Here is a 25,383-nt window from a genome sequence, read left to right on the forward strand (position 1 = left end):
CAAACTGAGTGATAACTGAGTGGAAAACATCTGTATTGATTGGACACAGTGTTGAAAGCTTTACTCACAGGAGACCACTCCCCGTCACGCCACTGACCACAGGGGCTGAAGCAGGCGGATGTCTCCGGGGGCCGGGGCAGGTGGGCGCAGTTTGACTCGTCTGCGACTCCTCCCTGGGCATCTCTGCAGCTGACGTAACGCGCCCGCTTCCCCTTGCCACAGGACACTGAGCACTGGAGGACACGCAGATACAAGCAGAGCTCAGATAAATATTTGTATTTTGTATCTTCATGAAGTGTGCCACTCTTTTTGAAAATGCACCATAAAATTGTAATGAGAGCATATTAAGTATACAATATATATATCATGTATGTATGGGTCTATAGTGCCTGTAGTAGATGTATAATAACCCATGTTGCATAATGTGACATTGGTAAGCTAGTCCTAATGATTTGATTCATATGTTTCTCGTGTCCTGAAATGACTCCCCTATCAACTTTCACTTGTTGGAGTCAATATCTGTATCTCTGCCATCTCAAAGGGGACATCGCAGTAAACATTTCGGAAGGGATGAATATCTAATGCAATCAAATGGCTCCAGCTCAAACAGGCATGTTAATATCCCTCTCATATCAATGACTCTCTAAAGAGGATGGCAGTTCCGCTGCCTGGGGGGAATGTATGCATGTGTAGGTGTGTAATTTGGTGTGTGTATTATGTGTGTGTGTGTGTCTGTAAGACCACACTGGCGCTGGCCTCTTTGACATGTGAGCTCACACCGACTTTCGGATTGACAGACGGGGTTCAATCTTAGAAACCGTAGACTCGTGTTTAGATGAAATCTGGTTTTCATTTGCGACGAGTAACAATGCAAAGTATCAGAGAGACAGAGGGGCCTCTCAGCCCAGACAGTGGAGCCTGTGTGTGTGTGTGTGTGTGTGTGTGTGTGTGTGTGTGTGTGTGTGTGTGTGTCCGTATATGTGTGTGTGTGCGTGCGTGTGTAGATGCAGCGGGGGGTAGAAGAGACAATGCCAAGAGAGGATCACGGTCCTGTACAGTATGTACTATCTGAAGGAATGTTGGGAATTACAATAAAGTTGAATATGTCAACCTAATATTTGCAAACACACATGCAAGAGACCCATCATTAGTGGAGTGTGGTTTTATTCAATTAAACTCACACACACACACACACACACACACACACACACACACACACACACACACACACACACACACACACACACACAGAGTTTTTCATCAGGTTAGTGTGAGCCCAGCAGATCACTTCCCTGGAGCTGCACACACAGAAATATGATATGATACAATAATCTGCTTACCATTCAACAAAAAGCGCATCGCATGTGTATATTCTTTGGACCGTATGAGTCTGCATATAGAACCAATATAGCCAATTTGTTTCCTTACCGCAGTCCAGGAGCCGTATCTCCATTGAGTCAGCAGCTGAGCGGAGTTGTCAGGACGTGATGTGCTTTGCACCGGAGAGGCCCAGGGACACGCCGGCATCTCACAATCCTATAAAAATAAACATGCAAATGCAGTAAAAAATGTGTAATTATTGTGAGTCATCCGTCACTACAGGAGCAAATATATTTCTAAACCCATTTCAGAGATCATACGGATCTACGGCGCCTAGTTAAAGTCATTGCTCACGATGAGTCGGCTCTGCTCGTCTTCCCTAACGTCTAAATCTAACTTATTATACTAACAATGGATCAAATGACCATGTGCAATGTGAAAGAGGTTGTTTTATAGTGATGAACCCACTGAGAATCATCACCTCACTCTACAGTTCTGCTCAGCTTTAAACATTTTAGCGTCTGGTTGTTTTGTTTAATTAGCCCAAAACTTGACTTTACTGGTTCAGTCCCACGGCTCTCATCAACTTAATTTCCAGCCGCAGCAGGCAGCTGTTTTCACTGGAAAAAGTTCTGATTAACTACTGTACGCAACCTTACAAGCATGGCAACAGCAGACAGATGAATTAAGCAACACGCTGGTGAACATAGTGGAGTACTTTGCAGTCAGCTATTTCCCTCAGGAGTTGGAAGAGACCAAAAACAGAGCTAGGAAAGTGAATACGGATTTACAGCCGATATATTAGCATTTATTTGCAGTCACGGGCAGAACCAGGACTTCAAATGAATGCTTGTTGTTTGTTTACAGCTTGTTCCGCTGCCCCCGAAAGCATCCAAAAGCGGAGGAATATTCTGAATTGAGTTCCGTGCTTATTGAACACATTAAATCAGGTTAAAAATAACTTTTAACCAGTACACTTCTTGTAAAAAATGTCCCTAAAACCAATTAGAATGAGCCTTGTGTGTGTGTCATCCTGACCTCAGATGTGCATATGACATCTGCTTTCAATTCTGTATGCAGAATTCAATGACTTTACCCCAAGAGCGAAACACTGGCTCTGGGACAAATAAGGGGCGACCTTAAATGTTGCGAGAGTGTACGAGCGTTTGTTTTTTTACCTGACTGTCTCTAGGCCTCGCCGCAGCATTGCACTCTCTGTCATCTACTGTGTCACCGTAGGGCCCCGACACACACCTAACAGCTCTCATCTGGTAGCCATGGCCACAGGTCACTGCACACTGAAAGACAAAATCACACGGCACACACACACACACATACACACACATTAGCACAAGAAGAGAGAAGCCCAGTCAACCGCAAGTTATCTCAAACTCGATCTAAGTATGTCAAGGTTGATATCTTAGACGGGGCCTCGGTCAAGATTCAGCTCAGCAGAGCCTCGGTAAGACTCTGACATGCATGCACACACACATGAACACCCACACACACACCCACACACACACACGGACACACATGTTCACATACACTCCCAGTCTCAACTCGACCCTTAACCCAATTCTTAACTCACAGACGAGGTGATCTAACCACATTCAGGTACAGCACGAGAGCAGAGGAAGTGCCACAGGATAGGTTTATTTGAGCAGCAAATTATAATTAAACAAGCCGATATATTCCAGCTCTGTAAATACCACTATCTGACTTCATACAAACACGTGTGGGAGGGCATTAGATCTAAATGTATAAACTACACTATGAATGGCCATTCATGCATGTATTATTCAATTTGTGCTTTAGCCTAACAGGGCTACATCTATACAGACACAGTTGGAAACGTAGACATTTGAATGCATAAGAAGGTGTTTGTGTGTGTGTGTGTGTGCTTGTGTGTGTGTGTGTGTGTGTGTGTGTGTGTGTGTGTGTGTGTGTGTGTGTGTGTGTGTGTGTGTGTGCGTGTGTGTGTGGGGGTCAGGTTTATTCTGACAGGATATGAGAGCGGAGTGAAAGCACCATAGAGGAAATGGCAGCTGGAGTCAGAGCACACTCCTCCGTAACTTGCCGGTATATCAGGTTACACCCACACACACACACACACACACACCCCCCACCCACACACACACACACACACACACACACACACACACACACACACACATAAACTTGTAATATACACCGTCAATGCTACACACCACATTCTCTCTCTGCAACGACACACACACACACACACACACACACGCACACACACACACAGGGTGAGGTGACTTAATGCAGTGTTTGACTGAGGAAATGGGTTTCATGTGTGGCTTGCTTTCTAGGAGTTTGACTCATATCCATTACCCTGTGTGTGTGTGTGTCTGCAGGACTCACCGCTCCCCAGACGCCGACCTGCCAGGACGCACACTCAGGCAGCTCGCAGCTCCCCACAGCAGGAGGTTTGCTGGATGGGTCACAGAGGTGCTCGCTCAGCTTTTCCTCCACGGCTCCCAGGCTGCAGGACACTTGTCTGTGCCTCATCCCCTTCCCACAAGTCACCAGGCACTGGGTGAGGAAGATGGGTGTGTGGGATGGTGGTGGAAAAGGGAGAGAAAAAGTAATTCATATGAAAGTGTGAATGTGGACATTAAAAATCAGACATTCCTGAATATAAGCTTTATTAAGGAAGGATTTGGCTGCACTACATGTGGCTAGTGACCTATTAACTGCATGACGATCTGGTCCTCCCTCCGTATCATATTATACACCCCTAACCTTTCTGTTAAACTCTGTTAGTGCTGAGCTCTGCTGAAGGCTACTTTTCCTACTGTACTGTACTGTACTGCGTGTCAATGTTTGTAGATATACTCTTCCCTAAGATGTAATCAAACCTTCGTGCTGCTTTTGTAAGTGTGGTTGTGTTTATGTATGTGCGCGAGAGGTTCCCACCTCACTCCATTCGCTAAGAGTCCATTTCGGACACAGCTGGTCGCTGCAGGTTTCAGTGACCACCCTCTGGTATTCGTTGCACTCCCGGTCCACCAGCCGTCTGCCCAGGTTGTTCATACAGTAAGACTCTCTGCTACGGCTCCCACGTCCACACGTCTTAGAGCACTGTGGACAAAAATACATTCAAGAAGTTCAGCCCACTTAATCATGAGTTCATCGCTGAACAATAACAAAAATCTGAAATATCCTTCAAAATAATTTAGATTTTGTTTCTGTCCAAAAACGATATATTGAAGGTACAACATACATTGCATTCAAACTAAAATAAATGCACATAATATACACATTATCAGACATTATGAATAAAAATAAAAATAAAAATAAAAATAAAAATAAAAATAAAAATAAAAATAAAAATAAAAATAAAAATAAAAATAAAAATAAATAATATATAAGAAAAGATAAGATAAACCTTTATTTATTCCAAGAGGGGAAATTCAGGTGTAATATATAAATAATTGCAAACTATGCCTCTGACTTTTGTTTCCTATCAATTTGTATTCAGTCAGTTGGGCCAGCATGTTTAATACAATTCTTCCACTGACTGTACCTGTGACCAGGCGCTGTACTGCCAGCTCTTAAGCAGACAGTCCCCATGGCAGGGCTCTCTGGTCTGAGGTTTGGCGGCGTCTCCACAGGCAGCTGGCCTCCATCCTCTCACTCTGTCTCTTCACCAGGATGTACTTCATACACTGAACATCCAGGCTGCGGTAGCCTGGGCCGCATTTTGCAGAACATTCGCTCTTTCCAGCAACGTGCCATCTGTGTGAGAGGAGACGTAGAAAAATGTTATCGCTGTGTGTGTGCTCTGAATGGATTGGTTTTATTTGTGTGTTTTTGAACATTAATGCGCACCTGACTTCACAGTCAGTGTTGCAGGGCTCAGCGACAGCAACAGGACGGGGTAATTGTTCACAGCGTTGGTCGGAAACCTCGAGGTGATCACTCTTACGAACGCATACGGCCTTTCGTCTTCGCTGGCCTGCACGTACACACGCACACGGACACATTGGGAAAAGCAGGGTTTACATCAGATAACATCTGGCAGACAAAATATCACATTCACCAAGTCTGACCAGCTTACTGGCATCCAGTCCTTCAGTCACACAGCCTTAGGAGTCCATGTTGGTCTAAGACCCCACAAATATATCTCTTTGCTGGATCCCACTGTGCCCTTTGTCCCACTGGGAGCCTGACTAGCTCACTTCTAAACAGGGAATTTGAGGGGCTTAATCAGGTTAAGGGCCAGGCGATGGGGAAGGTGTCGGGAAATGTGATCAGCCGGGGTCACATTGGGGTTTGCAGGAGGGGGATTTATGGAAGGATGGCTCGAGTGAGTACGTTTTTAAATCCAGAGTGTAAATGATGCAAGAGAAATGCTAGTCCTAATGTGCCCTGACACTTAAATCCATGTCCATGTAATATACTGTAAGCTGTAAGATGCATTATGGTTCATATACATTTCACACTTTGCTACAGAGTTTTGGTGGTAAATGTTTTCAAGAGTAGCTGTCAGTTAGACCACAAGACTCTCCAACAATAAACCTTTAATCACAAGAACAAACATCGCAATTTGTGAAATAACTACGGGCCTAAAAGTACATAAAATACGTACAGATGTGTGTTTCATAACCGCACAACAGCTCACATATATTTTGTAAAGCTTTTTCAGATCCACTGGAGCAAAAGAGAAATTATCATATTCTTCATGTGTGGAGATTTGGAAGCCAAGCTGAGGTCTTACCCTGACAGATGCGGTTGCACTCGAGCCAGGAGCCTGAGGGGTCCCACACAAACTGCTCCCTGTGTTCCTCGATTGGTATGTTGAAGGAGTAACGGACATCTGGGTTGTACAGGTTTCCCACACACAAGACCTGTGGAGAGAATTGGTGAGAAAGGCAAGGTCAAAAGACTTTTCAGTGCTTTAGTTATTTTGTCTAAGTCCACACAGAGATCTGTCTCTGGTAGGTGAGAAGACAGCAAACTGTTACAGGAAGAGATAAAGCCTAAAGGAGGCAAAACAAAGGAATACAGTGTAACTAAAGTAGGAATTTAACCCATAAAGAAGAACTAAGAGGAGAAAGCCTCCTCCTATTACCTGCAGAATGAGCTCCTCCTCGATGCGGTCAGTGCAGTTGATGCGCTCCACTTTTGTGTCTGAGCCGCTGTAGTCGATGACGATTCCCTTGAAGGTGATTTCCCTTTTGAACATGGCCACCACAAAATTCCCATTCAGGAGGGAGTTGGACTGGCTGTCGGATAATGCTGGAATAAGAAATGGACACAAACCGTAAACAACACACAACTCCAAATGTTAAACAAGATCAGCGCAAGTGAAGGAATGTTTGGTTTCCTAAAATGACTTTGGCTCTTGCATAATTGAGGTTTTGTGGGATGTGGCATTTATCATTTGGGGCAATATGTTAAGTAAGCATTCTTTGTTTGTTTGTCTTTGTCAGTTGCAGAACTATTGTTGTGCCAAGCTATTGTTGTAGGGGAGGTATGTTGAAACACTGATGGCACTAAATTGCAGTTATTTGGAGTTAGACTGCGTGACTCTTCCTAATGACTGACATTGTAATGCAAACAAAGGACCTCCACTGACTGCAAATACAAACAAATGCATTAACATACACACACAAATAACACACGGATAAACACTCACACTTGGCAAACTAGCACATAAACCCCAAATGAACACCGACGACCTCTCTACCTTGAAAACTATGGTTCCAGAAAACATGCAGTCTATTACAATCTGAGAGCGCATGCTGAAACCCTGCAATGGAACTTTGTTTACATTTAGGACTACACATCGTTTGATGCCAGCTAGTTATCGTCAGCCCGAAGACGACTGTGGCGTCTGTGAGGTTTCGACAATGATCTACAGACTCTGGTTGTCATCATTAACGTTTTGCAGAAATGTGAACAAAAAACAAAGTCTTAGAAAATGTACAGCCACAGACGAGTGAACTTAATGTATTATGCCTGATGCTGACTGAGAGGTTGCTGACATTTTCAAGAAAGTGTACACCTTAATGCTTGAACAGTGGACACAAATAAGTACATTTGACATGGTGGAAGATTACTTTCTGGTACATAACATGTTCTAAATACCGGTATGTTTTGATACAGAACATGACGAGCCTCCAGAACAGCGTCAATTCTCTTTCATATATTCTCCAAGTCTCTGTAACTCAGCTGGAGCGATGAACGCCTATAGCAAATGCTCCACATTTTTATGCGTTTCCCAGATAAAAGTCTAGTCATCAAATACTTGCATTGGACCCAAAGTGTGCAGAGACTTTTTGGACCATAGACCAAGTATTTAAGTCAAAATGCTTCTTAAGTGTATACTCTTGGAAGTGCTTCACAATGAAAGACATACTGTACGTAAGATATACAAAAGAGACACAATATAGGAATAACCAATAATATAGAGAAACAAAGGCCAATCTAAACAGGTGGTCATTGAGAGTCCAGGTCCAACAGAAGAAAGACTTCAAAGGCACAATCTTCTTCTTTTTTCTGTCTGTTTAAAAAAAATAAATTCTACATACTGTACTTGAGTTTCCGGAGTTACAAAATTGACAGGGCGTTGCATATACCAACCACGTTTAATACAGACACCACACTCTCAAAGTGGGGTTGTGGCACTCAGCAACAGCGGGAGTCAAGCTTTTCACAGCAGCATGGCAGCGAGACCCTGCCAGATGCGTCTCCTGACAATTTGACTTAAAACATCTTGAACCTGACTTGAACCATCTGAAAATGGGCGCCTGCCCTTACAACATAGGCAAAACTCCTTTCCTATGTTTTGTTTTTCTCTCTCTCTGTCTGTCTTTCTCTCTCAGGTTCAAGCACATGCACAGACTCTGAGCCCGGTGGGTCCATCTAACCCTATACTCCTATATCCACTTTCATGCTGCCTGGCTCCACATGCCACTAATTAGCACCTATTGCTGCCTCATTTATCTTTCTCGGAGCCTGACACTCCATTTGCTTTCCCAACCAACCCTCTTTGCCATCACCAGATGGACCAACGCCCCTCCACGTTTCCTACATATACACTCAGTACAAACGACAGTTTCCTTTCCTTTATGAAAACAGTTTGACAACAGTTTGGCCCATGTCCCCTTAGGCTCCTTCACTAAAAACCTGCTTCTACAGCTCAGGGTCACCAAAGTCTGGGTGGTTTATGGTCATGTTAGGGGAGAATGGCATTGACCTATGAGATGAGAACTGAAAAGGGTGTAATGTATACATTTTATGAGGCTGGACTGCTTCCATTTCGGATTGATTCTCCCAAGAAAACCTGCAATTTGATACAGTGTTGCTTAAAACCACATACTACACATAACACACTCACCGAGGTAGTTGTCGTCCTCTGGTTTTCCAGAGTAGCTGACCTGTTTGATATCAATGTTGGTGGCTCCAGCTGGGATCCGCACCACTATGTTGTAACCTGAAGAAGAAGAAGATGGAGAGACACAGACAGGCAGGGCAACAGAGTGAGACAGAGAGCACTGAATGGAATGGAAACAACATTTTAAGAAGTCTCAAACGGGAACAAAGTAGCCACATTAAAAGCAGTGAGTGGTTCCACCTTGATTTTCATAATAGCTTCACTATGCTACACCAAACCTCAGTCAGGGAAGTCCGGTTCCAACCACTAGGGATTTAAATGTCACACTTGGAATAATACAAAAAAAAGGTCTAGTCCTCTCAAATAACCTGCAGGAGGTCTTGTGTTAGTCTCAGAGGCCCGACCGTGAAATGATATGTAATTATTCCCTGGACCTACCTTTGGCCTGTAATTACTACACCGGGCCTGTTGTCCCATGATAAACTAACATACAAAACGAGTGAACATGAGGCAGAGAGAGCATGTGAAATCCAAGAGGCGACAAAAAAGAAATGTGAGGATGGAAACAGAACAGGGGCAAGAGGCTGAAAAAAACTAAAGAAAAAGAAAACGTCACCAATTAGAGGATTATAATCTGTATCTTCCCATGAGAAGCATGAAAGCTAAATACAGTTTAGAAATCATTCAACATTTAAGAAGGTAAGTGAGGTATTGAAAAAAGTCAATACTTTTGGTATGGTTTTAGGTACTGACACAGTTATAACAGTATGAGCATCAATAGATTTACTAATGTAACTTGTGGGAGTAGTTGCTACAGATTGTGCACATTATAGTTAATCAGAATCAGAATCAGAAATCCATTGTTAGTCCCACAACTGGGATATTTACGTTGTTACAACAAAAGAACAAGAAAGTAAAGTGAAGCTTAAGCAAACAAATCTGCCAACAATAAAAGCTTTATGGTTGAAAAGAAAGATGATCTACAACTACAGCTACAAGGTCAAAGTTGCTTTTAAACTCTTATTTATTCAGTTGAGTAAAAACATATTCTTGTATTGCAACATTTTGACAATTACAAGGGTAGAACGTTTCATCCATAATGTACTCAGGATGAGCAGCTGGAACCACAACCTTGTACTAGTGGCCACTGGGTAAGGTTCAAAGAGATTACCACAGGCGTTTGATAATGGCAGTTACGTACAGTTAGAGACTGTTAATATTCACTCAGGTCTTCCAAATATGAATTTGAATTTGGTCAGACGCCATTGAGCCTTCTAACTACTTACTGCTGCCTTCAAAATAAAATAAAAATTAAATGTCATGAGAGTAAGGTGTGAGTGAGATCTGATGGTTAGCCTGACACCTTGAGCCACTCGGGGGCAGCACTTGGTTTACATATCTTCCTCTCATCTGTCCATGTAGACCTTTAGTCACACACACATGCACTCACACACACACACACACACACACACACACACACACACAGACACACACACTGTAACGTCATCGCAAGCCATGTCAACCACGATTGAAAAACTTTTCCACTTCAGGCCACACTGTACTGGAAGCTCCAACTACTACTATGCATATTCCTTCACAATAAACCCCTTTTCACCACAACAAAACAACCTACTATATATACAATTTACTGTTTGTGTGTCATGTCAAATTCCCTCCCTAAACACTGGGGACAGAATAAGCTCATAAAAAAACAGGGGCGTATGAACTTCAGAAACTGCCAACACGGCCGCCCTCTAAGGAAGCAAGCTATCCACAAGCCATCAGAGGCCTCAGAGATTCCCCAGCTTAGCAACTGACCACACACACAATCCTCTGCCACCACAGAGTGACCCAGGGATGAACAGTATACGCACCACCCCAGGAGGAAACAACACAACCATGCTGAATTTAGGGAACGCTGGGGTTTACCTCAAACACGCCACTAGCAAGAAAGAAGATGAAGTATTATTAGTCTGCAGAGGAAAAATTAGAAGGCGTCACAAGCTCACCCTGATGCAAGTTGTCAGACAATACTGACTGAGTTGATGACAAACATATGCTTGATTTGTAGTTACTGTGGCTGTTTGTTTTTCTTGTTTCCATTTTACGCTCTCATTGCTTTAGCTTCAAGTGAAGAAACCAGAAAATATAGAAAATGTAAGTCTGTATCAACCTAGCAAAAACATCCAAGTGAATTGTTTGAATAAACAGGACAGCAACAGGCAGGCCTTATACAGCTGCATGATTTAATTATAAGGCATATTAATTGAAAGGTCTTTAAACCTTTCAGCATTACCAAGTGCACCCTTAAAGAAAAATGTTTAAATTGTTGTGTCATTTCAAAGGTCAGCATTCAGAAACTTGGAAGACTTGCATCTTGACTGCTTATGAAGATGTGACTTGATTGACTTGGAATTTCCCCCAAAAGACCAAACAAGAACACTTTATCTGCAAACTTAGCTTGTCTAGTCTGGTGAAGAAAAAGAAAAAGAAAAAACAAGATAAATAATGACATAGAGAAAGTGGAGGAAAAAGACAAAGGCAGAGACAAACAGAAAAGGGAGAAAGGGTGAAAAGCAGAAAGACAGGCCTAACCCTAACCCTAACCCTAACCCTACAAACCAGGAGCAGAGGAATATCCTGCCTGGGCTACACTATTCTATTTCTTAAGGTCTAGCCAAATTCCAGGGCTGAGCTCAGTGCCTGGTTTAGTTCAATACAGTCCTCGAACCCTAACCCCCAACAGCCAACAGAGTGCAGAAAGAAAGCAGATGGATAGAAACGCTAAAGTTCAGCGCCAAACTAATGCGGAGTAAACATAACAAAGGCCACACCCAGGGCTTTTACGCTAATGCTTCTGCTGTTTTGCTGCCCAGACCTAAAAAGGATTGGATGCAATCAGCATTTGGCCCCACACTGAAGCAGCGCATTATGCAGGACAGTTCAAAGGAGTGAGGTCAGGTTTGTGTTTGCTATCGAAAAAGCTGACAGTGAGATTGCTGAGTTAATCAGTTACTAAAGCTCCAGAGAAGATTGCATTTTTCCAAATTCGGCTGAAGCACGTCTTCTTGCTGAAAATCAGGCTTAATATGTTTAAACATAACCAGACATGACGTCAGCACCTAATATGCGAATACGGCATGTCCGCGTTGCAGCCACATGGAACTGAAGTCTTTCTTAGCTCCTCTCTGTTTACTGAATATCACATAGCTCATAGCTGACATACAGTATGTTTAATAGCGACACCTTTTTTTGTGAACAGTCAGCTACTAGTGTACCGTACATGAAATCTGAGCAGCGTGGCTTACCATACTGAGCATCGTTGAAGGTCCCTGCCAGGGTTTTACATGACGAGTTGTCCCCGCCACACACTCCGCACTTGTCATTCCTGGCCTTCGAGTTAAGAACGTGGTCGCAGCCTGCTTGCTGAAGTGGCACAGAAGATAGACATTTGGGATTTAGAGTGATGTGATATGACATACTGTTCTTAAAACTTGTGACTCATGTAAAAACATGAGTAGGCTGAGAGTGAAGTTTGTTTTTCTGCAAGAACAGCCAAAATGTAACACTGACACAGATATATGACACTACACATCATGTTAGCATGAGAATAAGGCTAAACTGACGTTGATGTGGAGGCTTGTGTGTGTGCATGTGTCGGTGTGTGCGTGCACAAGTTCATCATACCCTGCAGAGGCCTTGAACACAGATGTCGTAAGTGTCTGGCCCACACGGCGTGCCGTCGATGACGCGGTCTTTTAGCTGATAGTACGCCGTGGTCCCAGCAACCCGGCAGAAGAGCTTACAGCGATCCTTCATTAGTACTGTATGGAGACAGAAAACAAACTATGGAAAATGTTGAACTACAGCTCATGAGTTAATGAGATTAATAAAATCCTGAAAGATGAAAAGCCTAGAGATGACTTGCATGTGCTGATGAAATAAAACTAAACATAACACATTTTTGATCTCATAACTAATTTTTGCAAAGTTCAGAGGAGTAATGCAAGAATTTCCAAATTTTTATCCGTTGTTTAGAAGAATCACTTTGTGTCTGACAGCACACTGGCTCCGGGGCTTGGCCTGTTTGCTTGTATAGCATCAATTAAATGAATGAATCACTTGCAGTAACTTAGACATGGTGGTCTTTGCCAGATGGTAATCTCATGTAGCTGGGCAGGCCATCTCGGGAAGGAATGAGATACGGCTGCAACAGGGAAAGCTGCCAGGAGGTTCATATGGAAGGGCTGTGTGTTGCTTTAATGTTGCTGTTGTTTAGTGTCAACTAAAGGTTTACCCTAGGCTGCTCTTATCATGGCTATGCAAAGTATTACAAAGGAAAGACACACAGACGTGTACTCTACTGGACCTTACACATGCACCCATTCTATCTTCTCCCCTCATGTATTGAAGTGACATTCGATTCACATGCTGTAGCTACATAGACACAACAATTGTGCTTGTTTTGGCCTCCACGTCCCTCATACACGCAATGTGGTGTGCAGCATTTTAGCTAAACGTACCAAATTGACTTCAAACTACATTGTATAGTTGGATGTAAATAGTATCCCTCTTTGATGCTGGAGCTCAAGTTACCACAAGAAATATAAATGTCCTGCTTTAGGATTACATTGGTGTACTCACTGCCACTGTACTTGGGCACCCAGCGAACGGCGGGAGGTAGACCGTTGATGTTGAAGTGCTTGCCGTCAAAGTGAGAGCACTGCTCTTCGCGGAAATCCTTTTGTCCACGCGGACATGGCTCGGTGTTGCAAGAGCGGAACTTCATCCTGCGACCCACACAGAACTTCCCGCCATTTCTGGGCCTAGAGTAAGACAGGACGGGTCACTTCAATGTCAAGTTTTCTCTTGTTTGACTGGTGCTTTATGACTTCAAACCCACATTGTTTACATTTAAATTCACACTAAGGAAACAAACTGACTGTTGCTTAAAATCAGGTTGATGCCAACTGAATCTGACGGCAGGTTTGTTACTCACTTTAGCTTGTTTACAACTCCTTTTCAGCCATGACTGCTCTTTTTTACTGCTTTGCTTACTGGTTCTGGGTCTTAAACATATTTACAGTGTGTAATGGTTCTGATTGTCATAACTGTCAGATTCTTTCTTACTCAGGCTTGTTGCAGTCTCTGGCATTGCTCCGGGTTCCTCCACCACAAGACCTGGAGCAGACACTGTAGGGCCCCCAGGGTCCCCACTCCCCATGGACTGGCTGCAGGTCCAACTCCTTGTTTACACACATCCCGTGTTTGCAGTACTGCATTTGAATAGACATACAAAAAAAAACCATGACTGCAACTCCTGCAGACCCAGACTGCAGAATTAGTGCAGGCACAGCTGGGAGTGGTTCTCTTTGCCTTCTTAATCCTCCGTTTAGATCTCAAGCTATATTTGAAAAGAAATCCTAATTCAGCTATTGTTTACCCTCAAGGAACCCATCCAACTCCTCCAGCTGTCTAAAGAGAAATGGGAGAGGGAGGGAGCGGCATGGATACAGACAAAAATAGAGATTGTGGAAGACAGTAAAAGACAGGGGGTGTAAATGAGAGAAACCAGACATGTAGAGTATGTGCCACAATACTTCCTTAATGTCAACCAAATCTATAAGGAGGTATTCTTTTTATGGGGATCTAAGTCAACACAACAGCTTCACAGTTTTATTTGTATAAAGCCACACTGTTTCCCATAAAGGGTATATAGGTCCGATGCGACTCATTGATAGAAAGGGTGTTTCTATCAAAGTGTGAACATTTGTTTGAATGAAAGAAACATATCAAAATGAAAACGATTTGCTTTTCCACAGACAATCAAATCTTCGACTTGTAAATACAAAATGATAGAACATAAGGCGCCTGGTATCAAACAGTGTATACCCACTAACTAACCTTTGCCAAGACGTGCTAGCACTGCTTTCATAAGCAAAGCACAGCAGGCCCATTTCCCTTTGTGTGTAACCAAATCCCCTTCTCAGGGACTAAGATATCGGAAGGTCCTGAAAGAATGCAGGACAAGACGGCGTCTGTCTGGGTACGTAGCCCGCCGTCCGGGCACACAGGCACGGGGAGCAGTGGCACCGTGATAAGGAAACTCTAGAGTTGTGATAACATGAGGAACAAAGTTTATTACTGGCTTAACATCAGAAACTCACTTCTGCTGTTCAGCTGTCTATCTCTTCAGATACACAACTTTAAACTTATATCTTGGAGAGGAGGATGCTCTTTGCGGACACTTCAGTTCAACACTCAAAGAGTTCGGTGTGTGAGGCTGAAGTTGTTGCTTCCATCGTCAGCTCTTTCCAGATGATAAATGCAACTACTATCATTTCAACTGGCCACATGCCTAATCCAGTACAAGACATTTAATCCCTTACTTTGGATAGAAAAAGACTCTCAAGACCTGGGAACAGAACCGTGTGAGATCTGCTTCAGTAAACTTTCATAATTACGCTAATAAACCAGGGAGGATATCAATCAAAGTCATCTTCTGGACATTGGATAATCTGAGCAGTTTCCACTTCAACATAAATTCACAATTTACAGCCATTACCTTAGGTGAACACCTGCCAAAGTGCAAAGTCATGCACACAAACACATGTAAACATACAGAGAATTTGGCACCGCTTCTTTGACTACCCTGGCCTAGTTTGTGTGTTTTACACACTTGCAGGTCTAATGATGGAGTGTAAAGTCAGTGCACAATGACAGACAGGTGTTAACAGCTGGAGGGTATGGAGTAAACAAGCCGCACACATTTCCATAATGCAGACCTGGTTTGAGTTTCTTCCTGTCTGGTAAATGCAAACTGAGGGCACTGATCACTTTGTTGGAGCACAAACAACAGATTTAGAGAACAATTCGAATAAAAGTCACTAAAAGAAATGTGATGAAACATCCGGATGAGTGGAAATGGGAGGCACACCACGAAAAGGAAAACAGGTGCTGGTCCTTATTGGTGTAGCAACCTCCTCAGGACAAAATAGCTAACAATCAGAGTTCATGGAATTGTCAAAGAAACACATTTTAGGATTTTGAAAGTTTTCCTTTGACACAACAAAGAGTTTCCATCCCCATATAGCTCTCACATCCCCTTCCCCCCACCTCAGCTTAGGGACTGTCAACTGGAACCTGGGCATCCCTTATATACCTCATCTCCACACCCACCCTTATCCTCTTATGGGAAATTGCAAGGGCCATGCAGGGACCACCACAGTGCAACCAGGCGGCAGGACCCGACGAACTGTCAAACACAAGGCGGACTGTCTGTCAGAGAGGACCAAAGCCTGTGTAAGCCTCTGAGGCATTCCACTCCCCCCACTGGCACCCTGTGTTTACAACCGTTTTGTTTGCCTTGAAAAGGTGATGTGGGTGAAGAGAAGAAAGAAGGGAAGGGGGGAGTGGAAGGAAAAAAACATCTGTGTGAGATGATGTACATGTGTGTGTGTGTGTGTGTGTGTGTGTGTGTGTGTGTGTGTGTGTGTGTGTGTGTGTGTGCGTGTGCGTGTGCGTGTGCGTGTGCGTGCATGCGTGTGTGTGTGCGTGTGTGTGTGTCTGAGACTGTGAGCATACACATGACCGTGTTTGTGTGTGAATGTGTGCTAAGTGTGAGAGTGATTGCTCAGAGTCTGGAGGCATCTGGGGGCCACGCTCAATTCCAATTAGCCTCTCTTTCCAAAGTGCACAAACACACCCTTGCAAAATGCTGAGGTGAAAGGCAAAGCTCAAACAAGCATTAAGGTCACCGACAGACCCTGTCTAAGAAAAATTGTCAAAATGTGCCCTCCATTGGGAATTTGGTGAGACATTTGAAGGTCTTGTGAGAGAAACCTGTCCAGCTGTGACTAGCATGTGTTTCAAATGAGGAATTTCACAAAGACACACGCTGACTCACCACCTCATACCAAAGTGTATATGTGCAGAGATGCAATGCATTTTGCACTTACTGTATGTAGATTCCCATATAATGCACATAGGGGAAATACACACAATACCTTTGCCTCTCTTGAATCACACACCAACGCAAACTAAACAAAGTTTAACCGATTAAGCCATACAGCCACAGCGAGTAGTCACCAGCATGCTAACCCCAACAGTGGGAATAGTGTCTAAGGACAGCAGCATCTGCTCTGAGCTCCTCAGCTGGCTGGTTTGAAAGTGTGTGCCCTGTAATTGCCAGGAAACTGTTGCAGAGAGCACCTCATTTCTGAACCCAAGCCATACATCACTGCAGGAATGAGAAGGCAGAGGACTGATTTAAAAAGCCCTCCACTCTTTCATTTTAACACGACCATTTCCAAAAGGCTTCACCTTTCATGTTGCGGTGTCTTTCTTATGGCTCTGGGTTCAGAGTTTACTTTGGCCTTGTGGCGTTGGCGTTGGGGGGTTTGTGTCTTTGTCTCTGATGAGTCCTCTCCACGATACAAATTAAACTTGAGTGCAATCTGAAAATATCTGAAATATCTGGAGCCACCTGTGACGCAACACGGACCACCGCCGTTGACTTTTCAATAAGTCTTCACTCACTATTACATGTCTAATAACTTGACCTGGAGAGCCATGGAACTGTACAGTAGTAAGGGATTTCCTGCAGAGCTCTCTCTAGGAAATCTGGAAACAAGTCAAATGACAGCTGTTATTATAGCCTGGAGATTTATACTGACTCGTTGTTGTTTTTTCAACCAATGCATGCATGTTTTCCTATGTTAGCTCCATATTTCCCCTTTCCTTTGTGTTGGCAGGGTGTGAAGACAGGAGGAAGAGAGATTACAAGTGGGAGGGGAAGGTGAGCAAGATATACAACATGATGCAACCGTGACCCCAACCAACCTCTCTTCTCACTATATCTGCTTATTTTGTTTCCTATCCTCTCTCCCTTTTTCCACTCTCTGTGATCCCTTCCTCCCACAAATGTTTCCAAGAGGTGTCAGGGTTGTCATTAAAGTGAATGAGTAGTTTGGCCCTATCAGCTGTTGCAGTCAGAGACACTTTTACTATTGGTGTTTCTCATTTATCATCATCTCACTTCAACTGCTGAGGCACACATACCTCTTGTAATCGTCTAAATCTTAACTTAATCAATATTGTTTTGTATTTACAATGAACACAATAAGTTTGTATAATGGGAAAGGTGTCACGTGCAATGATTCCCACAGAGAGATCAACTTTGTTGCTCTACAGAGATTTGTATCCTTTTTAGCTCATTGTTTTGCTTTTAAAGCTGCATTTATTTGTTGGCCACTTGGGGGCAGCACAATAAGTAAATAAATAGTGATTAGAGCAAATGTTGCTCTCATCAACCTTGTTTTAGTCAGCAGCAAGCTGAGGTTTTATTGTGGAATTTCTGTCATTATTTACACATTCTGTCAATTTCCAATGAATCACTTTTTACACAATGATTTGATTGTACTAACTGTGTATTCATATTTGCCAGATTTTGCCACCACACTATAATCAGGCAAATACATCCTTCTCCCTCTACACTGCCAGCAATGAAAGCTCCACTCACTGGCTACTGAACACAGTAATTCCATCAGCAAACTACGTGAATGCTAAAACAACAATCCTCTTGTTAGCCTAAATCCACAGATATGTATGTGATGATGGCAAATCAAAGTGGCAACATCCTGCAAATATCCAGAGATTAGCAGAGAGTGACACTGATACCAGTCTCACAATACCAAGCTCCAGTACAGGCACACAAACACTCAAACACATACACACAAACACACACACCCCGTCCCCGCATCATACGACAAGTCTGTCAGGGTGCCAGGGAGCTCCAGCCAACACACACCGCCTGCGCCAACAGACTCCATTCTGCCCAGGCTTCACTTTTCAAGACCTCACTATCTCACTCTAATTGGCTGAAACCAGAGCAGGTCGTCATTCTTTTCCGAGGAATGCTCTGGAAATCAAAAACAACTTCCCGTTTATTCACTTACACTAACCACTCAATTAAGCAAATCTTGGAATCTTTTTGGATTTTACACGTAAAGAAAAGCTCAGCTAGCAGCCAATAAATTGAAAGAAATCAAAAACACTTGTTTGTCATTTTGCAACAAATTCCCCCAAAAAAGGCAAGGGAGCATTCAGCCACATTCAAATTGACAATACATTTAACGAAAGTTAGAACAAAAAGAACTTTGACAACGGAACACCACAGTTTATTCAAGCTCCGTCGCTGCTTTTATCCCTCCGCCACCCACTGAGCAACGACGTGGTGAGAAGCAGTGCGGATCTTCAAATGGTGGGGATGTGGATACAGGGCTAAGCGGCCCCCGGCTTTAGCTTGACAGACGCTTATTGAACATGCTGGCTGGCCCCTAATCTACACACACACACACACACACACACACACACACACGCGCGCACATACACACACACACACACACACACACACATGCCTGCATGTGCTTACACATACATTAAGTAGATAATTCTGCAAGAATATAAATGCAACGCACACACAAGCACTACATGCATGTATGCACACACAATCAAAACACACACACAAACAGACACACTCAGATGCACACAGGCAGGATCCTTTTGAAGAGTGAGAGGGACCGAAAAGGGGGGGTGTAAGGGAGAAAGAGCAGCAGAAGAGAGGATGGAGGGGAGGGAGGGTGGTGGCGGTATTTATAGACAACAAGTGATGGGATGCCCTCGTTAGTGCACGGCCCACTGAACCAGATGACAGACACGCCGCCAGAGGTCATGTGACCGCATTACTCACTCCGGCGCCCTGTGAGAGGGCCCGTTGAGCAACAGAGAGGGAGCGAGGGAGGAAGAGAGAAGTGGGGAAGCAGAGAGAGTCAGAGGAGAGAGAACAGAGAGAGAGAGAGAGAGAAAACTACCCATGAACCCTGCAGTGCCCGTTGCCCTATTTCAGATAAGCTGTATACAAACAAACGTTTTTTTCACTCTTCATTTCGAGGACGTGCCTCTTTTCCACTTTTTGGGCACTGACCTTAATTACCCGATGCGGTCATAACTTTGTTTCGTAACCCAACAGAATAAAAACTCTCCCCAGACAAGAGGTGACAGCTTGCCGTTCAGAAAATTTACTTTTCACAAGAGACTTTTCCCGCGTAATCGCTTAGAATGACATGGCAGGCTTTAGTCTAATGATAGGCTTCGAAAGAGATCTTTAAAGGTGGGTTATGGTTGCTAAAGCAATACCTGCCGCTAGTTTCCCCCATAGAGGCCATATCTGTAATCCTCCAGATCTGACGACACACACACACTCCCCCTCAGGGCTCTGCAGACACCTCAGAGCCAGGATCTCGACCCTGTAAAGCCTTAGACCTGAACCTCATGACTTCTTTGAAGAAAGAATGACAAAGGAGTCAGCAGAAGAGGTGAGAAGGTGTTATAGTTGCAGTGCCTTAAGGAATTCTAGAAAAAGAGACAAATGAAAGAGAGGCACCAAGCGATAAAAAGAAAGAATAATGCAAAACTGACACAAGAGAATCAGGAAGAATCATCTGGGTTTGCAGATTATCAGACTTTTGAGGCACACAAGCATACTGGCACACACACAAACACACTATACCAAAATGCCACATAAAAGAGCTCTTGTATGGGCAGGTGAGTGTCGGTGCAGGGTCCTAATCTCTTTCAACTCAGACCACTTCAAACAGCCCCCTGCATGAAGATGAACCTGGGCCCTCAGCACTACAAACAAAGGTGGGGCCTCCACTCAGACACACGAAGAAAGGGGGAAATGATTTTGTTCTTCTAGAAACTATCTACCACTAAAACATCTAATATCATTGTTTGGCTCTAGAGTTGGCCAGGTCAGTTTGTCCACCTCTTTGGTTCAGACTGAAATCAACAACTATTAGATGGACTGACAGGAAACTATAGTCCCCAGAGGATGGATCCTAATGCTTTTATTCCAATAAGTGGATGGATTTCCATAAACATTTGTAACAATTACAAAGTGTGTTCCCCAGAAGATGAAAACAATGATTGGATCCATTACCTTTTCAATGTAATTTGGTGATTAACAGCTGGCTAGGATCAAATTTATCAAGTGATCAAGCTAGGATCAAGTGTTGCTACAGCCTTTACATGGACTATATTGCAGTGTGAAGTAGGTCATGATTACAAACGGTTATATGTAACTTATCTTTTTAACATTTTAACCTTGGTCTCTTTGGACCTGCAAATTACCAAATCAATGTTTACAGGTTTCCAATAAAGACCAGACATCTATTGTAAATCTAGCTAAATTGGGTTAAGGGTTTATAGATCATTAATGCAAACCACTTGGTGTGATTAAACCAAAGCAATGTCTCCTCAACCGTGTCTTCTACATACGGGGAGTCGCCATCCCAGGATCATTACGGTTTAGTCTGGTTGTTGTAGTTGGATTAAGATGTTAGCTATCCCCTGTTAACCTTTCCTCACTAGACAGGGCTGATCCAGGACCTAACATGGTGAGGAGGGAGATGGAGCCAGATGAAAGGATATAAGGGATATAAGGCTTACATGGGCCCACACTGTAAAAGACTCCTGGAGGGCAGGAGGTTAAGGAGTGGAGAGAAGTCTCTCTCTCTCTCTCTCTCTCTCTCTCTCTCTCTCTCTCTCTCTCTCTCTCTCTCTCTCTCTCTCTCTTTTTCCCTCCCTCATGCATGTTCTGAATGCTAAACACCAGCCCACCACATCCTCATCCCCCTGTACCTCCTCCTCACTCTCCTCCCGCCTCCCGCACTGCAGAATCACTGATGTGAGGTCTTTTGTGAGAGCGCTGGCTGGCCTCAGCCTGGGCTCTGTTACGGCCTGACCACTGACCCACTCACCCGCCTTTTAAAGAGGTTTTAGGGTCATGGGTTCGCAACAAGGTGACTCAACTGTGAACGGCGGGTGGCATCCTCTTTCAAAGGGCCCACGTCTTCACCTTTCCCTCTCAAGACTCTCTCCCTCTTTTTTGCCCCTTCTGTCTCTCTTTCTTTCCTCTTTCTCTCTTTCTCGTTCTGCCCCCCTCCCCTGCGGCCCTTCTTTCCATGTATCCTCAGTGACTGACCCGCCGTCTCAGCCCTAATTAGCATAGCATCCCAGAGCGAGGAGAACATGAAGGCTAATGGGGGTTGGGGCCCCGTAACAACACTGAGGGTAAAGCTTCAAGTTTCTAACTAGGGCCATCACCTGACCACATTTACATGGGTTTGTACAACCAGAATGCAGGCAGGAGAGTAATGCATGATAAATTATTCCTTTTTCTTTGTAGAGGAAGTGAAGTAGAAGGGAAAGGCATCAGGATTCAAAGCAGCCCTGCATGTGAGGTTTGACTTGTGTCAGTAATGTATTTGGTCTAAAATGCCCGCTTTAAAAACAAAGCTGATTAGGAAACGGAGGAAATACATTCAGAGTTGCAATATGGTGATCTGAAACAAATATTTAAATCTAATCCATATTTGGGTTTCAAGTAGTAGCTGCTGGGTGGGCTTTACTGCATCAAGATAGTTTAACTCATCAATCTAATGGCAGACTTCCCCATAAAAAGAAGAGTTTTGTGTGAGATACAGATGCATTTAATCCCACTACAGGAGAAGAAAACATTTTGATATGAGTCAAGGAGACATTAGAGTTAAGATATGTTGTATGCTGTACAATATACAGTGTTCATTATCCAACTTGACTGCAGCTTTATTGAGACGTACGCCTACACCCGCAAACTGACTGCAGCCCAACGTGAAGTGTCACTCTACTTACGAAAACATCTGTGAGTCAATAAAAAAAGACATAGGATGGGAAATCCAACTCGGATGATCTGTTCTTTAGGGAAACACAGATCCACATGTGGACCGACTTACCATTCCATGTCCACAGTCTGTCCCGTCAGCAAGTGGCATGTGCTGTGTGCGACATCCTTTGTGGTCCCCCTCTGCACTGGTACACCACAGCCTCTTGCACTGTTTCTGCGGGGGGGAAATGAGCACTAGCAATGAATCATTATGCCTTAATGGGAAAAGAGCGTGTCTATAATGTGAGAACAAAAGCTTCCAACACTTGCGAAATACATTCATGACTAGAAATGTTGTGTGTGATTGCAGATTTTTCCATTGTTCAGTCCAAGTAGCCAAGAACTGACACTTTCCTTTGTGCTTCATTGCTTTCCAGACATATGCAAGATGCATTTTAAGTGGCCCAGCATCGAGTTTTAATTAGTGGCTGTGTATTTAACAATAAGCAGAGTTTATCTGCCTTTTTGTATTTTGTTAAAAAGCTTGCTTTGCATTCCACATGGGAATTTACAGATTAAATGTATTCCACTGTATATTACAATACATTGTCTACTAGAAGCAATTAACTGACTACAGTTTAATATCTGTTGGTCTTTATGGATAACTGCCCTGCTCAGATGTCTGACGGTTCATACAAACAAGGTTCTCCTGTACGTCTGAGTAAACGACAACCATTTAAGATCCACTTCCACCTGAAGTCTTAATTCTTTACTTTTTCAGTGTGGTTTTGCTTGCTTTGATAGAAAGCCAACTTACCATGTAAGGGCAAATTTGGGAACCGGGTCCAAACATCAATTCACACTGCCTGTTGGCATTGTAGATTTGACCAGGGAGGAGGGTGGGCAGCTCGTAAGTCCTACTTACAGGCTCATCAAGGAGGCACTCCCCATAACCGGTGCTAACAAAAACAATGAAGAATGTGCATTCAGTGGATGAAAAGGAAAGCACACACACATACACATACAAGGCACACTTTTGTGGTATGAACATTTTCATTATAATCCAGTATTTTCTGACCTCAAAAAGTATCAACACATCTCTTTCCTAAGAGCAAAGTAAATGTTTCTATGTCATTGTCTGTGATCGTCCTCAGATGCGTTTTCCCTTGTGGGTGGTCCTAACGGAGAGACTGACACCACTTCCTCTCAATGGCCTGTTAGTAAATGCTGTCACTATGGAACTGGAGTCAGGCGCCACAGACTTAATAAAACAGCATTTTCATACAGACTGAAAAGGATCTGCACGCTGAATATTTTTTTCTCCGCGGTGCATTTATCTGTGCTGAAGGATAAAAAAGAGAATTTGGAATCATAAAGCACCCTGATTAAGTTACATAAATCTGCACCAGCGCCAGCATTGCAGTATAATGACAGATTGTGCTGTGCCACACCCTGAACCACGGCACAGTAACAGAGACAACAAAAGCACAGCTGGACTGAATGTATGCACCAACAGCCTGCATATAAAGTCATCAGCCTTTACGTTTGTGAAAAGGCACAAGTCAAACATGTCAGCAGAGCGAGCTCAGCCTCAAAGGATCTCTTCTTTTTTTGTTTACTTTTGAGAAAGGAAACTGGCGGATGAGGCATGTATAGATGTGTAATTAAACAACATGTCTGCACCGCTCTGACAAATTTATTCTGGGATTGGGGCTGCTAAAACACCTGCTCCATATAGCACCAGCTGACGTGACAGGCCAATAATTACACAGGATTATCCTGAGTTACAGTCACTTTGTTTTTTCCCCTTTCATTTCCAGCTATAATGTCAAAAACTGGCGCAAACAGCGCTTGGTGGCCGGGGAATGATTGCATGAGAAGAAAAAGCCAGCAGTGAAGGATACTGTGAATGAAAACCATGGAGCGGCCTGTCAAGGAATCACACAGACATGCCAATATTACAGTATCTTTCAGCAGTTGGTCATCTGTCTAATCAGTGCTCTGGAACCTAATGGAATGATTATTAAGACCAAGACAGACGGACAAAGGGTAAAGGGGTCAGTGTGGTGATTTTTTTAAATGAAACGTCTACTCTAAGGAATATAAAGGAGTGGTTTCGAGACAGCGAGGCAATTCCTCTCTGGCACCAGAGGAGATTACGCACCTGGCAGCCATTGGGAAACTTGAAAGTGAGTTTATTTATAAGATGACTTATAGTTGGCTGTTGTGTGCTTGTCAAAAGAGACTAAACAATAATGGTTTCCATGTACACCAAACTGGGTTTCCCTCCGCAAACACTGCAAAAAGTCTACTCGTATGTCAGATTAATGTTTTTTTGCACAAGAAATGACACAGAGCATCTCAGTACATTGTTTGATCAAACACTGCCAATGAAACTGCAGCAATGCAGTCATGTCAGAGTTTTGATTCTAGCAGCATGCATTGATTATTGTACAGGGAGATATAGAACTCAATAATGACATAGGTTTAGTTGAATTTGGAGCAACATACCGAAAATAAAAATCCATCTTGATTATATTATGAAAATTACAGATTGAAAAAAGTATTTTAAAATGATTTCACATGGGAGTTTTGAAGAGTGGTTGCTGTTGGAGTGGTTAGGCAAATGTTTGAGGTGTGTAATGGAAAATGATAGGGCTTGCCCACTACTAATGATTATGTTGTTTCAACACCCAGCGAACACAACAATTAGTGGGTGGCAACAGTCAAAGATTTGCATTTTACTTTAAAATTTGGATTTTGAGGCTTAAATCAAACGGCACAGTTCCATAGAGGGAATGAATAGTTGCTTTATGTAGCAGTTGACACACAATAACACTGCACGACAGCAGGACGCTTTTCATTAGCTTTCAGGTGCAGGAGATCAATGCACATTATTACGGCAACATTGAGATAAAGGGGGGGGGGATCCTTTGCCTTTTGAAAAAGGGATGCTTGAGAGGTGGCGCGGCCTTTCATTTTTTTAAACCAG

General features: G+C 43.4%; 1 protein-coding gene across 1 annotated transcript in view; it reads right to left on the reverse strand.

The window, feature by feature from the left end:
* Positions 1–25,383, reverse strand: part of LOC115009426 (A disintegrin and metalloproteinase with thrombospondin motifs 20) — a 72,040-nt gene that overhangs the window by 23,866 nt on the left and 22,791 nt on the right. Inside the window, 17 exon segments of the mRNA XM_029433385.1 lie at positions 69–233; positions 1,429–1,536; positions 2,499–2,618; positions 3,706–3,876; positions 4,261–4,425; positions 4,871–4,966; positions 4,968–5,082; positions 5,176–5,302; positions 6,065–6,194; positions 6,419–6,585; positions 8,690–8,785; positions 11,995–12,112; positions 12,374–12,510; positions 13,331–13,512; positions 13,817–13,962; positions 22,522–22,626; positions 23,209–23,350. Coding sequence (XP_029289245.1) covers positions 69–233; positions 1,429–1,536; positions 2,499–2,618; positions 3,706–3,876; positions 4,261–4,425; positions 4,871–4,966; positions 4,968–5,082; positions 5,176–5,302; positions 6,065–6,194; positions 6,419–6,585; positions 8,690–8,785; positions 11,995–12,112; positions 12,374–12,510; positions 13,331–13,512; positions 13,817–13,962; positions 22,522–22,626; positions 23,209–23,350 — 2,290 coding nt within the window.

This window comes from Cottoperca gobio, chromosome 6 (assembly GCF_900634415.1).
Source record: "Cottoperca gobio chromosome 6, fCotGob3.1, whole genome shotgun sequence".
In the NCBI taxonomy this organism is placed as follows: domain Eukaryota; kingdom Metazoa; phylum Chordata; class Actinopteri; order Perciformes; family Bovichtidae; genus Cottoperca; species Cottoperca gobio.